The sequence below is a fragment of the Poecilia latipinna genome, unplaced genomic scaffold (genome assembly GCF_001443285.1).
Source record: "Poecilia latipinna isolate Pla-1442-1.1 unplaced genomic scaffold, P_latipinna-1.0 Scaffold178, whole genome shotgun sequence".
Taxonomy (NCBI): domain Eukaryota; kingdom Metazoa; phylum Chordata; class Actinopteri; order Cyprinodontiformes; family Poeciliidae; genus Poecilia; species Poecilia latipinna.
This window is the reverse complement of record NW_015112794.1, coordinates 489,152-506,272: the sequence shown is the minus strand read 5'-3', so window position 1 is coordinate 506,272 and position 17,121 is coordinate 489,152. Positions and strand designations below refer to the sequence as shown.

At 38.9% G+C, this 17,121-nt stretch overlaps 1 protein-coding gene across 2 annotated transcripts; it reads left to right on the top strand.

The window, feature by feature from the left end:
- The first annotated feature begins 636 nt into the window (after positions 1–636).
- alpk3a (alpha-kinase 3a) lies at positions 637–17,121 on the top strand. Of its 2 annotated transcripts, XM_015030322.1 has the most exons (15): positions 637–1,197; positions 1,444–1,755; positions 2,091–2,123; positions 2,464–2,585; positions 3,067–3,184; positions 4,253–5,561; positions 10,324–12,763; positions 12,952–13,099; positions 13,592–13,719; positions 13,807–13,842; positions 14,370–14,644; positions 14,725–14,813; positions 14,897–15,114; positions 15,212–15,260; positions 15,349–17,121. In XM_015030322.1, exons 2-15 carry the CDS (start codon positions 1,616–1,618, stop codon positions 15,665–15,667), a joined length of 5,424 nt encoding a protein of 1,807 aa, XP_014885808.1. In that variant the 5' UTR covers positions 637–1,197; positions 1,444–1,615; the 3' UTR covers positions 15,668–17,121. The 2 variants fall into 2 exon arrangements, with proteins under 2 accessions (XP_014885808.1, XP_014885809.1); XM_015030323.1 differs by lacking the exon at positions 2,091–2,123 and having other exon boundaries at positions 639–1,197.

Below are 17,121 nucleotides of genomic sequence, written 5' to 3'. Positions count from 1 at the left end.
GGTCACAGTAACAGAGATAGTTTAAGACACTCCCCCAAAGCTCGTCAAACTTAATGGAACAGAGATCATTTTTGTTTTAGCAGCAAATTCCAGATAGAATCACTCCAGCTTCCTTACAAATGAAATGATGGAAAACAGGCTTAAAACTTTCAATTTTTTAAAAAGTAAACTATTACACAACTTTCATCTATGAACAAAAAGAAAGCACAACAAATATTTATAAACCTTGAAAATATGAGTATCAGTTTGGATGCATTAAGTAGGTATCCAAATTACATACATACTTGCCAATCTGTAATTTTTTCTCTCTGTGTTTTGGAGAAAACATATTTTTCAAAAGACCTTCATGTTAGTCATTTATGTTGTTTAACCAGTTAGAATTGTTTCCCAATACATTGTGAGGAGAAAACTGTCTAAATTAGATTTTAGTAAAAAATCATGTGTTTCTAACCTTGTGTAATATCACATTTTGACAATGAAACAATCATACTTGTCAATCTGTAGAAATACAGCAAAATGAATAATTCAAAATGTCCACACACCAAAGTAAAAAAAAAAAAAAAAAAAAAAAAAAAAACTGAGAAATAATTTAAAATAGTTATATTTTCCTTGTCTACACCGAATTTAACAAATCCAAACACTTCACAGTGCCATGGACTAGAAATAGCTTTATTGGAAATATGTGTCCAACAACACCTCCTCTCAGGGTCATATATATATTTATTGAGCAATTAGGTTATTGACTGATTTATTATTTTTAAGTCCTTCCCTGGTAATCTCTCTTGATGCGAGCTTGTATGGCAGGTGTTGTCCTTCAGTGATTCCCGAGAAAGACTTTGGATGTAAGCTTTTAACTCGCAGCAGCTGCATTTTGAACCTTATTCCACTGACATGATCAAGTAATCCATTGCTTCAAGCCAGCAGAGTTGGATGCAAACAAAGCAACAACCTTTTTTCCTTGATGACTTTCAATCAAAAATGATCTCTAAGACAAAGTATATGTGGTTATGACTTTTGATTTTAATTTCTTTGTTTAGGCCAAAGCCTCGTTCTGGAAAATCTGATGTTCTTCTGCACCTATTTGTGGGCCTGCTATAAATAGGGCCCTCACTGGCAACACATGCATGTCTTTGATAGGCGGTTACAGATTTTCCTCACACACTCTAGCCCCAAAGCAAAACCGACAACATCTCAATGGTAAGCTGGATAACGTAACCTTTTTCATAGAGACAAATGCTGAAGCTCTGCTTTTGTGACACAGAAGTCAATAAGCTGGTTTTATGTTTGTACCTTAGCCACGAACAGTTCAACTTGATAGTGCATACTATTTATAACTCACTTCAATCCAAGAGCTTTGCTTGGTCAAAGGACGTTTAGTCTAAACTTTGTCTCTGAGTAAAAGGTTCTGTTAATATTATAAACTTACTTTATTTTCACCCACAGGTCCTTCAGCTGAAGAGGGTCTTTTTATTTCCCAGGGAACTTTTACATGGACAGCTCAGTTAATTTTGAGCCCCCCTTCTTTCCCCTCCTTCGTCATATATTTTTTAACCACAGGCTTATATATCTGGGATTTTTTTCTATATACTTTTTTTGTTTATTGCCTTAGTGGACAATGACTTCCAGAAGGCCAATGACTCGCTCATTTTCTGGCAATGGGAGAACCAGCAGCTTCAGTGAAGAGGAAGGCAGCTCTTCCAATGGCCGATCTGAGAGCCGCAATACTTATCTGTCCAATGTTAGGCCTGAAAACAGGTAGGAGGACTTCTTTTATGATCCAAGTCTTTGTTTGTATTGCTGCTATCACTGTAGTCTCTGAGTCAGACCGGTCAAGTTAAACAATCACTAAAACCTGCAGGAAGAAATGTAGGTGGAAATGTAAATAAACAGCAATGTTCAGCACAAGAATGTTATCAGACTGAGTACCTATAGTGGCTGAACAAACAAAAAGTTTCTGTTTTAAATTGCAAACTATCTAAGAGTTAAAGTGGTTCTTGTAGCTTTAGAGGAGCGTAGTTACAACAGGCCAGGTGAGTTAAGATGATTTTAATTATTCACTGACCATCCTTCATTTGCCTCCTTCTGAATAGCTATTCAAGGTATTCTCACTACAGACCAGCGAGGTAATTCCCTATTTTAAAACATTCCTCCCGAGATCCCAACTAACATGTTAACCACAAAAACTGGTTTATCCCCAGAATGAAGCCAACGCGTTTTAACTACCCAGTGTTCAGTTCAGTTGACACCTTTGTTTTGCTTGATCTCTCACACGTTTCTGTGTCTCATTTTATTTTTACAACCTCGCCTCTACTAGACATTTTCATTAACATGTTGCTTAAGAGCGCCCCGTGAATGTACTGCACCGAGGTGGAGAGGTCGCTTTAATGAATGAAATTATGTGTAATGCTAATCTTCTGTTTTGAAGTGGGACACTGACCCTAATGTGGCCGTGTTTCCTTCTAGGAGCACGCTATGCAGTGTTATGGCTCAGCTGACTGAGGACATACAGCCATCTTTTGAGACCACGCTGAAATCTAAGGCCGTGTCAGAAAACTGCAGTGTGAAATTCACCTGCGTTGTATCAGGTAAGAGCCGCTTCCTCGTCTTGTCTGTACTTGTTGTTGGTTTTTGAGAAACTGAAACGTCTCAGGATGAAGAGATCAATACACAGAAACACACAGGATGTGACTAATATGGAAACAAAGGGCAGGATTTTAGTCCTTGGGCTTTACATTAGCTATATCCTGAATTTAAAAGCACATAAGGCTGGTTTGTTCGCGGTGTTTTTAACTGCAGGCAGATTGTTTGGGTGGGACCATCTGGCTGCAACAGCTGTTAAGTGTTTGACACATCAGCAACATGATGCAACAGACACGAAACATGCTGACTCTATTATTCATAGAGGCAATAACAAAGTAGATCCATGTTGTGTTTACTATGTAACCAAGTAGCTTTTCACGAGAATATGCTGGCTGAATAAACAATTTCACATTTGTATTGCAGCACTTTGTGGTGTAAAGAGTTCAATAATTGTTTATTGGTTTTTTGTTTTTTTTTTCAATATAGGTTACCCAGCTCCAGAACTGAAATGGTATAAGGACGACATGGAAATGGATCGCTACTGTGGACTCCCTAAATATGAAATCCACCGAAATGGGAAAACTCACACTCTTCATATTTACAAGTATGTCTAAGGAATTTGTCCAAATCATATAGAGTGCCAGTGAGTCAGATGTTTACATATACGCATCACTGCCATGAATCACATTTAATTCTGGACTTTTAATAATGTATTTATTTCAATCATTCTTTTTCCTGGGTGGAATGATCAGACAATTGAATGTACTTAAAATTTTATATATGAATTTAATACGTGTTATATATATGGTACACCTAATTTAAATTGACTGTTTTTTGGTCATCGTTTTAACATGATGACCATTAAAGAAAGCAGCAGCTGCAAAAGTGATTCCCTGAAATGAGTCGCTGCCTGCATTAACAAGACAAGAATCCTTTGGGGAAAACTCTTACAGACAGATGAGACTGAGTTCTTTGATCCATGTCAGAAGAATTATTTGTAGGAATCGAGGTGAAGCTTTCAAATCTAAGAACAGTGCGTCAGCTGTGAAGATTCGTGGTGGCATCTTGCAGGGGATCTGTTTGGGCTGCTGGTGAGACAGGAGCATGACACAGTTCATCATCTTCATCATCCAACCTTTGGCTTAAGAGTTGAGACTTCTACACAAGTCGGTGTTCCAACAGGGCAATGGTCAGAAGTGGCTTTGGAATGAATATAGCAGACTAACACCAAGCTTCTGGAGCTGCCTCAACAACATTACAAATATGTGGATTATACTGCCAATAACAGAAAACTAAATAATTTAAATGTGTTCTAATGGTTTTAATTAGAACAGTGGCCACTTATCAATCAAGAAACGTACCAGAAGATTGTTGATGATTCTGGAAAGATCTAGGTTTCTCCACAACCCACTGAGGGACATTTATCCAAATATTACTGGAATTGTATGTCTTAGAATTTTTAGACTTAAAAAAAACTTAACAATAGGATACCTAAATTCTGTTTTTAAAATGCATTAAAGCTGTTTATTGTCTCATAGTTTCACCAAAAAAGAATGAGTTGAATGCACTAGATAAAGTCCAACACTAACATGACATTAATGTTGTAATCCCTGCATTCAGAGTGATGCAATGACAAATGTCAGAATATAAGAGCAGGATTTTCTTTTTGCAGCTGTACATTGGATGATGCAGCGATCTACCAGGTTTCAGCCAGCAATAGCAAAGGTATCGTCTCCTGCTCTGGAGTTTTGGAGGTCGGTACCATGAATGAGTACAAGATCCACCAGCGATTCTTTGCTAAACTCAAGCAGAAAGCAGAGAAGAAGAAAAGGGACTTCGAGGAGAAAGGCAAGAAGGACAATAAAGAAAATATTAAGAAAGAAGAGCAGCGAAGTAGCCCAGAGCATCCATCCAGGAAACGCTCTGTGCCACTACTGGAGGAGAAGCCAGTGGTGAACAACTCTGCCACAGCAGAGCAGCCTGGAGATGTAGCTCAATCAAAGGCACTTATCGCAGAGGGCAAAGATGCAGGAGACATCGCCTCTGTAAGCAGTTCTTTGGAGAAGGAGGAGTCAGCAGAAACATTGGCTAAAAAGCGAATAAAGATGTCAAATGGTGTAGATATTGGGGACAACTCCAACATTAGTAAAAGCCATATGATGGGGAACGGAGGTGAAAATTCATACGACGGAGGAATCAGTTTGGCACAGTTTTTGGCAGAGACTATTCAGTCCAAGTCTGGTGAGGAAAGTCAGGAGGAGAAAGCCAAAGAGACGAGCATAGTTACCTTAAGAGATAATAAGGGAATTGATACTGAGGAGAAGATGGAAGAGCAGAACGAGCAAGAATGCATAAGTGAGAAAAGGAGACAAGAGGAAATAGTGATAGATAAAGAAAAGAAAATGGAAAACCAAACAGAGGCAGCGCACACAACAACTCACAGCAGACTCCAGAAGCCCAGTAGTTCAGAAATCAAACATTACAGCAAGGCTCAAAAGGATCATGACCAGCATAACATTCATGCCTCCATATCCTCAATGCTGCACTCTGTTAAGGACTTCTTCTTTGGTAAGAGCAAGAAGGACTCTCACAATATCTCGCACACGGACAATGAAGATGAATATTTTGACCACTCGGCAGTTCTCCCTGAACCAGATATGCCTCCATCATTTCAGCTGCAAGCAGGGCATAAGTCTGAGGTCCCGGCAAATGATGTTGTACCAATGGAGACAGATAAGGCACCAGAACCCTCAGAAATTGTGAAGCAACAAGCAGCACCGGCAGAACCTATTCAATTTAACTGCGTAGACACAGATCTACTACGAGATCATAAACCAGTTTCTGAGATTGTGAATGAATCTGCAGGAAAGAGAATAGAAGAGGCTAATGAGACTGAAGAGGCCATGGAGGAATCTACAGAAGCAGAGAGGAGCAGTCCAGTGGAGAAAAAGTCATTGTCTGGGTTTCAACTTCACCCTGAGGTAAGTAGCACCTCTAGGCAGCTAGCTGCCATTTCCAGATTAACAGTTGATTTTATCAAAGAAAGTTGAGCTGCACCATGTTCATTTCTTAACGTCAGGTAACCATGACACAGCATGCATATAGACATTTATGATCATTTGCTATTTTCCTCTCATATGTGAAAAAGTTAGACAATGCAATTACTTAATGGCATACAGTGTAATGTCACTGATATACGACAGATAAAGTGAGTCATCTATGAGTGAGCAGAGTTGAGAGTTTGTGTGTGTGTGTGGAGAGTGGAATAGGGAAGTTGTCACAAACTTGCTGTTGATGCGTGTGGGGGTGGGGGATATTGGACATCAAATCTGCACAGAGCGAGACAGCAGGTGAAATATCTTCGATGTCGGCCTTTCTGATTGGGACACTGGTGCGTCAGAGATTATGATGAAACATGAACATCTGAAACGGCTCTCGCGTTACTTTGCTTGGCGGATGGCTGGGCAGGTTCGGCAAGGAGTCGTAGAGAGTCTAGGAGCAGGTTTCAGCATGAAAGGAGGGCCAGGTCACTGTGGTCAGATTCCTCGCTGACCCCCAACCACCTCCCTCTTTGGGTGTCCTAAAATAAACCTTTTCCTCATCCAGCTAAGACGGTGGTGGGCAGCAGTTCTTTAGTCATCTTACTCTGCTCATTTGAGAATTGTTTCACTTCTGAAGAAACATTGCTATATTTAAAGCGTGCGCTTCTCTCAAATTATGTAGTCTGCTACGTTTGAAACACAATCACGCATGTTCTTGCTGAGCTTAAGGTAAAGAAGCAAAGAGTGCTTTTTTAAAACCTTTGACTGTACTCCATATCTGACTGTCTTAAAGTGCAGTGAAAATGTATTTGCCTTCATGCAGAATCTTTCATTAATGGAAAAAAGGCGTTGCAAACCAGTCTGGCTTTATGTGAAAAAAAATAATTGTCCTGTTGTTGTGTCATGAATGAACAAATCTTGGTTCAGTTTATCTAGCCACACCCAGAGCTGTAGAATCTAGAAATCACTTAAAGAGAACTTACTAATATAAGAAAAGGGGCTAAAAGATCTCAAAAGTCCCAATGTAAAGAAATTAAAAGAAAAAAGATAGTTACAAGCCTTTGGGACTCCAGGAAACCATGATGTCCATGGAAGAGTTGCAAGACCAAAACTGTCGCTGACCAAAAAAGGTTACAAAGGCCTGCCTCACATTCCTAAAAGAATATCATGATGATCTTTTAGGAATTTTCTTATGGAGATCTGGTGACTCAAAAGGTGAAGCTTTTTCAAAGATGTCTGTTGAGTTACATCTTGCACAAACTAGACCAGGATCTCTGCATAGATTTTGCATATTGTTCCTGTGCACACAAAGGGTTCTCCCTGGGTATTCCGGTTTCCTCTCATAGTCCAAAAAATATGCATGTAGGTATAAGGATGGCTGTTTTTGCTATGTATCAATATAAATAAAGAGCAGTTGTTGCTGCGCTGGGTGGCATAAGCAGTGACTAGTGGCAATTATTTTGTCATAAATGGCATTTTCTTCATAAATTCAATTGTCATTATACATTTACTTTTTGTCTCACTCAGGCTACTTAGGTTACCTGTGTCCTGTGAAAAAGGAAACTGAAGTAAATATGTTTATTCGCACAACTGCAAAGTCACTAGCATACTACTTCTATGATTGTGTCATCGAAAAGAGTTAAGTGTTTTTTTCTCAAATGGCTGTTGCAGTTATGTATGCAGCAGTGTCGAAGCACTTAATTTGTACCGAATGTGACACCAGTTCCCTTTCCACAGAAAGCAGTCACTTCTTGTTTTCCTCACAGTCAATGTGAGCAAAGCATGTTGTCACGAGGAAACACGAGCCTGCTGAATGCCTTCTGTATAAAACTGAAACATGTGAACACCACAAGCAGGAACACCGAAAGCATTAAAAGACGATTGATGTCGATGCTTAAAGTGTTATGTGTGTTTCACCAGTTAATCTTTTAATGTTTGTCTGTCATAGTTAGGTTATGTTGCTCAACCTAGTGACGACAGAAGAAATATCTGTCAGCAGATTTTTTTGTTTTGTTTTTTTTTTTACATAGATTTGTCATTCATTCACTGCACAGTACTTTGTATAAACAGCACACCTTTGCCTACAATGTGGGGAATTCCTGTGTCTGACTTAATTGAGCGTGCAAGGACTTCTAAACTCTGCTGCAGTTCTTTTAGGGAGTGGTGCTTGTGTTTTGTTTTGTTTGAATTTGTTGAAGTTAGAGTTGTGAACTTTTGATTAATGATTAAAAGTAGTTGGAGTAAACAAAAACTTCTGAATCCAGATTTCTAGACATGCTATTGGACCTTTCCATATGTACACACGTTTGGTTTCAACTATCTTACATGTGACATAAGGTTAGTGTCCTAAAATAAACTGACAGCTAATAAAACTTAATACTTTATTGACTTTTGAAAGTCACTTTTTTGTTCTCTTCATTGTTTAACAACTGATAAGCTTTATGAAATGACCAAAGGGTTGTGCCTGTCTGCTTGGTTTTATATGCTGGCATTGTAATACGAAGTCTGCCAGGAACTGTCATTGTCAGTGCTTCTGTTGATTTACAACAGAAATACTTGTCTGGGTCTAAATGTGTCACACTATCAAAGGTCAGTGCTGTAAGTTCTTTTTAATGAGCTTCTTAAAAATATTATGATCCCACAACTTGGCTCAGAAATGTTTTAAAGAAGGTGTCTGTTTACCGCCTATGCATTTATACAGCATGAGTAAGCAGTTTCGAAATATGTTAATATGTCTTTAAAAATCCAATCTCATTGTCATAATTAATATCAAGAATAACTTGATTAACTTGCTATGAAGCTATCACAATCCTATTTAAAAATAAAAATCATGAAATGTATAGGATTAAGAACATTAAATTAAACAACAGCTATTAAAAATAATTAGGAACTAATGAAGTCCTGAAGATTATATTATATTAAGAAAACCACAATGCAAATATAAAAACAAGACACAACTACCCTAATTACTAATTCAATAACATACAACTACAAATTAGTTGATGTTTTGCGACAAGAAATTGAACAAATAAAAATGCTATTGTCAGGTTCCGTGTTTCTGTGTGTTTATTTTTGAGTTTCTGTGTAGTCCTGTGAGTCTGTCTCTGTGTCTTCCCTGTTGATTGCTCCCAGCTGTATCCAGTTCCCTGATTACCTTCCCTGTGTATTTAACCCCACCTGTTGTCTTTGTCTGTGTCGGATCCTCGTCGTGTGATTGTCGTAAGTCAGTGTCGTTTGTGTCACGTCTTGTGTTTCGCTCCAGTAGAACTGTGAAGTCCTGGATGGCGTTAGCTTTCGTTTTTCAGTCCAGTGTGTTCAGTTGCTACCGGTATTTGGCTGTGTGCCTGTCTCTTTGCCGTGCTGCCTGTTTTGGACTGACTGAGCTCATCATTAAATTCATCATCTTCACCATAACCTGGGTTCTCTGCGTCTCTCCTCACCACCACCAAACACACTTCATGACAGCTATCTAGACTCATTAAAGATTTGACATTTGTATACATCTTACTGGTCTCTTAGGATCCTGAAGAAAAGTATTTTCTGGTCTAATTTTAAGTTTTATCCCTATATTATTCTGAGAGTGAAAAGGAAAATGAACCAAGATTAGGAGCCAGCTTTGCTCTATCAGCTTTTTCACCACTAACATAAAACTGAAGAGTACCTAACTTTTGCAAGACCACATGTTCTGCCTCTTACTGAACGAGCTTATAGGGCTGCATCTGTGGTTAACACCTATGATCTCTGAAAGTCAACTTTTTCGTCAGCAGCACTTTCTTGTCTTAGGTTATTCTAATACCTGCAGGCTGTCAGTTCTGTTGTGTTCCAGTTTCTTAGATGGCCAGGTTCCTCAATTTGCATCACTTATGTAACATTGCTTAAAAATAGTACAGAATAATGAGTGCATATATCCAAGTAGTCAAGAAAATCTTGACTACTTGCTGGAGCTGCAATCAAACATAAGCAGATGTAGCAGCATACGATGTGAAGAAAAGCAATGATCACAGTGCAATATAAAGGCTGTATCAGAGGTCTTTGACCCAGTCGGATAAACCTTTTTGGGATGAGTTCAAACTGAGCTGCTCACTAAGATTGTAAGGTTCTTAGGTGAGGGAGACATCACAGGGGACCAAAGCAAGTTATTTGGACTTTGGAGAAACCTCAGCCAGCTCATAAATATAAAGCTTGAATGCACTACCTTATACACTGTTTATTTAGAGGGGAATAATCCTTTTTTTTTTTACTTTAACATCAGTACAGCCTTCTATCCTTGTCTCTGAGAGATGTTTCATCCATACAGCAAAAACCACAGCACTTTCTATTTTACTGTTATTAAAACAAGCATTGCTGATGTTTTTCTTGTCCTGCTTTTGATTTGACCTACATTTTTTTTATTCTGCTACCTGTTTGCTGCCACCCACTAACTGGTCTTGTCCAGACTAGCAAAATAATATGGGTAATATCCTAAGAACTTTGATATATATACAGGGAATAAAAAATGTTAGCTCTATAGGTAGTAAGGATATTTTGAAGAGACTGAGAAAAAAAAGCAGGTCTTGCATGCATGTAGTATAATAGGTGTTTGTATGTAGTACAGCAAGTAAATTCTGTTTCAATTATGGTTAAAAAAAAAGTAGACTATGTGAAAGACTATTGGAGGGTATGTAGAATTAACACTATTACTTTTTTATTCATCTTCTAACAGGAAGGAAAGAAAGACTCAGAAATAGTTTCAGTCCTAAAAGAAGAGCTACCAAAACATCAGGGGACAAATCGCCCACTTGCTCTTCAAATGCCTAATCCAGATTCTGGAAGAGAAGACTCTTTATCTCAAAAAGATAAAGAACACTCCCTTCTACCCGCCCTTCTTAAGGTAGAAGATTACTGCACGTTACCTCAAAGTGTTATCTCATTAACAGAAAACCATAACCCTGGAGTAGCACTTACGGAAACTTTAGAAAAGGAGGAGGTCAGTGTTCTTAATGTGGACAAAGAAACGCCTGACATTCAAGAGTATCACTCCTCCCACAGGCTATCTAAGGAAGAGAAAGCTGAAGTGAAATCAAACAAACAATCCTACTTGGATATAAACAAACCTGAGACTACAAATATATCAGCCTGTTCTCCAGAAGAGAACAAGCAGTGTGAATCTGAAACACCGAATAGGGTGCCGCCTGCTCTTCCTGCCACGGTAGCTTACAGTACAGAGAAAGATCATCTAAAAGAAGAAGCCAAATGCGCTTCGCCAATTCAGGAAGCTAATGTTGCATATGCACCCTCTGAAGACCCACAATGTTTAGAAATGGGTGACCTAAAAAGTCAAAGTGAACAAGCCACTGTGGCTGCAGAAGACCACCAATGTAAAACTGTACCCAGTTTAAATTTCGAGGAGATATGTGAGGTAAAAGAGAAATCCATTCCTGCCTCACGGGATGATGCGAAAATGAATTGGTGCAACAGCTTAAAAACACAAGAGCAATTGTCTCTACAAGTTGATAATAGAGAAGTGAAGAGTGAAAGATCACAGCTAGAGTCAATAAAAGACACAAGACTGGATGACGAAGAGATGAGCGAACCAAAAACACTTGGAGTAACAGAAGACAATGCAAATAACACTTACGCTCTAGAGGAACACAGTAAAACTTCTTATGGAAAAAGCAACGATTTAATTTGGAGTGCTGAGCATGATTGTAGCACGGTAAATATCCCATCAATCCAAATATCTACCACTGAAGACATCCCAGATATCAAACTGCCTGTGCCAGAGACGAACATGAGCGAAGAATTTATAATTCCAGCCATCAATACAATGGAACCTGATCTGAAAGAGTGCACTCTGCCTCTAAGTATTTTGGCTCAAAACAAGCCAGGCTTAAATGATTTGCAAAAACATGATGCAACTCATGAGTCAAAGACAGGAATCCAAGAAGAGAGAGTGACTGATTTCCCAGGCACAGCCCCCACGCAGAGAGGAATGCAGCGTACCGATGACCTCTCACCTACAGAAAAGTTAAAGGAAGTTGCTCAAGAAATGCACAAACACCAAAGCAGTCCGCAGCTCCCTCTCATGGAATATGCTTCAATTCCTGTTATAAATGTTTCCTGCAGTGATGATCTGGAGAGTAATGCATTGGGTATCAGCAGTGTTTGTGGGACAGAAAAGGCTTTTGAAACTCAAACAGAGACTCTCTTTGTGGTTCCACCAATATCAGTCTCTTGTCATGAAAGCGAAGCTGAGCTTAAACCACCTGCTCCCACCAAGACGACAGAAACCGAAACTTCAGCTAGCACACCAAAGGGAACAAAGCAAGGTGTAGCTGAAAACCTGAGCGAGAGGCCTGAAATACCTAAAAGAAAAAAAGACTTAAAGGAAATCTCTGATAAGAGCCTAAAAGAGAACACACCAAGTATGGTTGGTGAAACTCCAATGTCAAAAGTTGGTGGCAGTATGCCAACTTTTAGTAAACCAACAGATGACAACATTGTTCCTGAATCACTGAAGCAAAAGTCCCCAAAAGACACCAAAAGAGAGAGTTCTGTTGAGGATTTTCTTAAAAACAGACCATCTGTTGAAAGACTAAGCTCCAAGCCCCCAACATACCCATCTTTAAGTCCATCCAGTCTACGCAAATTTATGTCCAAAGCAGCTCCAGACTTGGACAACGAGACCACGGCCAATGTCCCTGCAATCTCTGTGGAAGATCGACAAAGTGACAAGGCAGATGAAGATTTCAGTGGGGGGTCGACGCCAACATCATCTCTCTCCTGCGAGAGCAGCCCCCGGCTTAAGCGCAGGGACAGCCTGACACTTATACGTTCTGCCACCCCCGAGGAGTTGGCCTCTGGAGCTCGGCGCAAAATCTTTATCCCAAAAAGAGAAGAAGAATTGGAGGGAGCAGTGTTTAGTGTGCTAGAGGGCAAGAAAGAAAGCCCCTACATGTCACCAAGCCAGGCTCGCAGAGCTGCATTGCTACAAGCCTCCACAGGACAGAAAACCCCACCAATGGAGAGGCGCTCTCCACTGATGAGTCGCAGAAAGGCTACGTTGGAAGTGCCAAAGGTTGTGGAGGAGACTCCCACCTTAGAACTAACCAGCAATAAGGTAGAGGACAAACCAGCTGGAAAGAAGACAGATCCTTTGAAAGGTAAACAATCAATAATCATTCATTATCTTGTCCTAGAAAAAGGTATGGCTATCTAGAAAGAGCTTTAGGTCAACTTGTTTTTCAGAATTTAACGTTCAATAAAATATGTCCTGGGAAGGAAATCCCCAATAAGGTTTTTGCATACTTTTACAGTGTTTATTGATTTTAAGTACACCGTTTCTCACCAGCTCCCCAAGTAATCCGCAAGATCAGAGGAGAGCCCTTCCCAGATGCTTCTGGACACCTGAAACTGTGGTGTCAGTTCTTCAATGTGCTTAGTGACTCCACCATTAAGTGGTTCAAGGATGAGGAAGAAATACTAGAGATGAAGAGAAGGTAACCCCCCACCCCCACCCACAGATCTTTCAGCACAGATCAAACCACAAACATTTTTATACATACTAAGAATAAATTAAAGACTCAAACTGAATTTTAATTCAACTATGCACTATTATTTGCACAATGCTATCTTTGACAATCAAAAGCTGGACAAGTTGTAAAATCAAGACAATTAGGAAATAAGTATTATTTTGACCCCCGTCCCCAGGGTCCTCTGTCATCCTCATAGTTGACCAGCTCATGTGACTGTGAATCCCACAGCCACGGCACAGAGAGGTGATTCTCTGGCTAGACACATAATCTGTAATCTGACACAATATTTTCCGGTCTCATGGTTCCATTATAAAGTCTATATATGTGCTACCGGTTGCTGTGTCAGCAGACTGCTTCCACATAACGTGACTTTCTTACTTAGAGTGACACCTTGTGGATTTTCGATGAATTTGAATGTAAACCTAACGAGGCTCTCATTTCGTTTTTCTCTCTTAGTGGAGGAGATGAAAGCCAAGTGGCTCTGGCAATTGTGCATGCATCCAGCCAAGACTGCGGAGTATATGGGTGTACAATCAGTAATGAATATGGGACCGACACAACTGACTTTTTGCTCAGTGAAGAAAGTAAGAAAAGCAATCCATTGATTAAATTATACAATTCAATTTAATTAAAAAATATTTTATGCCCATTTTTTTTTTTTTGTTTTGCAGTTCTGTCTGAATTCTTACTCAAGGAGGATTTGGAAGGTACTTTTCATTGCTATGTGCCATAGCTGCTTCTTAAATCTATATTTAAAAAAATAAAAAAATAAAAAAATACATTATTATTTTTTTTAACCTAACCCTGCTGTAAGCCCATCTGTGTTCCTTGGTCTTCATGAGGCTGTTTGTTCACTAATGTCCTCCAACAAACGTCTGTGGCTCTAACAGAGGGTCACAGATGATTATACTGAGATTAAAATACACACAGGGGGGACTCAGTTTACTAAAAATGTAACTACAGAATTTTATAGTCTACTGGCTTTCATTTAGGTGTAGTCAAGTAGAAAGGGGTGATTAGAAATAGCCTAAACTCTTCAGATTTGGATTTGCAAAATATTTTGTAAAGCAATATATCCTTTTCCCATCACTGAACAGTTATCAAACACTTTGGTTTATTAAATAAAATCTCATTAAAACACACTGATGCATTGTTGTTGTATTGAGACAAAATGTTAAAACATTGAATAGATTTGCAAGGGGTGATAAAGCACTCCCCTCTATATTTTCTCCAGTTGGAGAGGAGATCGAGATGACCCCACTGGTGTACACCAAAGGCCTGGCAGACAGCGGCACCTGGGGGGAAAAGTACTTTGGTCGCATTTTTACCGAGACTGTCCACATTGGGGAGGGCTGCACTCACAAAGCCAGCAGGGTGAAGGTTATCTATGGCCTGGATCCCATCTTTGAGTCTGGAACCACCTGTATCATTAAAATTCGAAATCCCATCGCTTACGGGACCAAACAGGAGAGCACCCTTGCAGAGAGAAATTTGGACATTGCAAAGCAAGTGAGTGCAATTCAAGCTGCAATCAGACAAATCTAAGCAAAACGTAGTAAACAACTTTTTTTTCTTTTTTTTTTTTAAAGGAGTGTAAAGTCCAAGACATGATCCGAGAATACTGTAAAATATTTGCAGCTGAAGCGAGAGTAAATGAAAACTTCGGCTTTTCATTAGAGTAAGTACTGCTTATTCAACTGAAGCATAAAACTATAATGCACTACTTTTGATCACCCTAATGACATATCTTGGTTTTTGCAGAGTTATCCCTCGGTATCTAATTCACCGCCCTGCAAACTCTGTGCCGTATGCCACAGTGGAGACTGATCTTACAGGAGACTTTGGGAAATATTGTACCATAGATCTCAAAGGCAAGCTGTTTTCACAAAACATTTCAGAGCTGGATCAGAAATGCTGCACCTTCCAGCACTGGATCCACCAGTGGACACATGGAAATTTGCTGGTCACTCAACTGGAGGGTAAGCCACACATATAAAGTTATTAACGAAAAAGTGATCAATGATGCAATTTGTGATTAATGCAAAAAGATTTATTGATATTGTTTTATTTTTGTAGGTGTTGAAACAAAAATTACAAATATTAAAGTTGCCACCAAGTCGAAAGGGTTTGTATCTCCCTCTCAATATGCAGATGTTTCTGATTGCTTGCCTCGAAACCAAAATGCAAAACCAGATTTTCCTCCCGTGTTTCAGATATCAAGGACTAACTGAATGCGGCTCCCCAGAAGTGTTTGACCAGTTCGTGATGCATCATCAATGCAACTACTACTGTGGACTCCTTGGGCTTCGAGCGCTCAAAACAGATCTGCAACAACCGGCCAAGATAAAGGGCTCCAGAAGCCCCCTGCTCAACCGAAAGCTAGGCTCCAACAGCCCACAGTTGCAGAAAAAAGGACAAAGCCCACAGTTGTCTAGAAAGAGCAACGTTAGCCCAAAAATAGCCAGAAAAGCTCAAGAAACTGATAATAGTAACTCCGATGAGAAACAAAAGCCCACAGAAAGTCTTTCCTGAGGTAGGAAACAAGACTTTCATTTGATTCCATCACAATTAATCATGAGATGTGTGATCCGTCTCTAGTTCCAGGCTTAAAAAAAACATGGACCTTAATGAGTAAAGGCTTAGCACACCAAGAGTTATTAAATCCTGCTTATGAAGAAACTTGGGAATCCCCTAAATATCCCAACTTTGAAGATATTCCTTGCCTTTATTTCATAAGTCAAAGGTGCAATACAACAGAGTCTTTTCCTGTTAAGAATCTCAAGGAAACTATTGTAACCATTAAAGTAAATATTTTTCAGACAGTTCCCCAAGAGTCTTAGCTTCTTAGTGAGTGGAAAGAATAGTGTGTCCAAGCAAAACTCTGCCAAGTAATACAGCACAGAGGTATTTAAAATGAAAAGTCTAAGTTGTACTGTACCTGACCGCAGCCACTGAATGTGTATGTATTATTACTGAGTGTGTACATCTGTGATGTAGATTATATAGAGAAAAAAGTATTAGTACACTTAAAGCTGCCATTGCATCTTGTTGAATTTCTTTACACACCAAAGTCCAACACACGCTGTGGAAAATCAGCATTACATTAAAGGTTTCATTGGGCACTTTGCTTTTGGCTTTGTAATTACTATATATATGTATATATATAGTCTATTTATTACAAGTCAGTATGTTTCATCACTTTTTGCAAAATTTGAGGTCATGTTTTTTGTAAATTGATCTGCAAATCAATATGTTTGAATGTAACACAATCCCAGTGAATGTTCAGAAAATCATATTCTCCACGTTTATGAAGACTGCTGTGAAAAAATTATGAAATGTGTTGAAATAAATCCACATTTCATTGTGATAGCATAATTGTTTTAACAAAATCCCTGATATGTTGTTGCAATTAAAGCAGAATTTATTATTTTTTTTACAAATCATTACCTGTAGTGCCAATAGGTGTAAAAAGGTGCTGTATTAGCTTAACTTGTGAACTGTAGCTGAATAATAAAGTAGCAACAAAATAGCAGAAATAATTTTTAAGAACCCTTTGATTCCTGCTCCTGTATTTTATCCTAAACAATAAGATTTACTAGAAAAGGGAAGCTAGAAATTTGACCAATTTTTAGCAAAAGCCTTTTCTTTAGAATTGACATAAAAATAGAGATGTGCAGGAATTTCTGGAACAGGTTCAATGCTAATGATTAATGAAGTTTCAAATTTCAAAGTATTTCTTCATACTGCATGAATCTGTAATACTTCCAGAAAGCAGAGCACCTGGGGAATTTTTTTAAATGAGGCAAAATATTGTCTTTATGTGTACATATAAAGGACAAACTCTAACATCTGTGTGAAGAAAAATTAAATATTATTGAGGGGAAAGATGTGGAAAACTGACTGTTTGCACTGAGTGCTCTCTTAGGTATGTTACAGAATGTCGGCTGATGTATTTTTTTCTTTTTTAAATAAATGAATAAAATCAT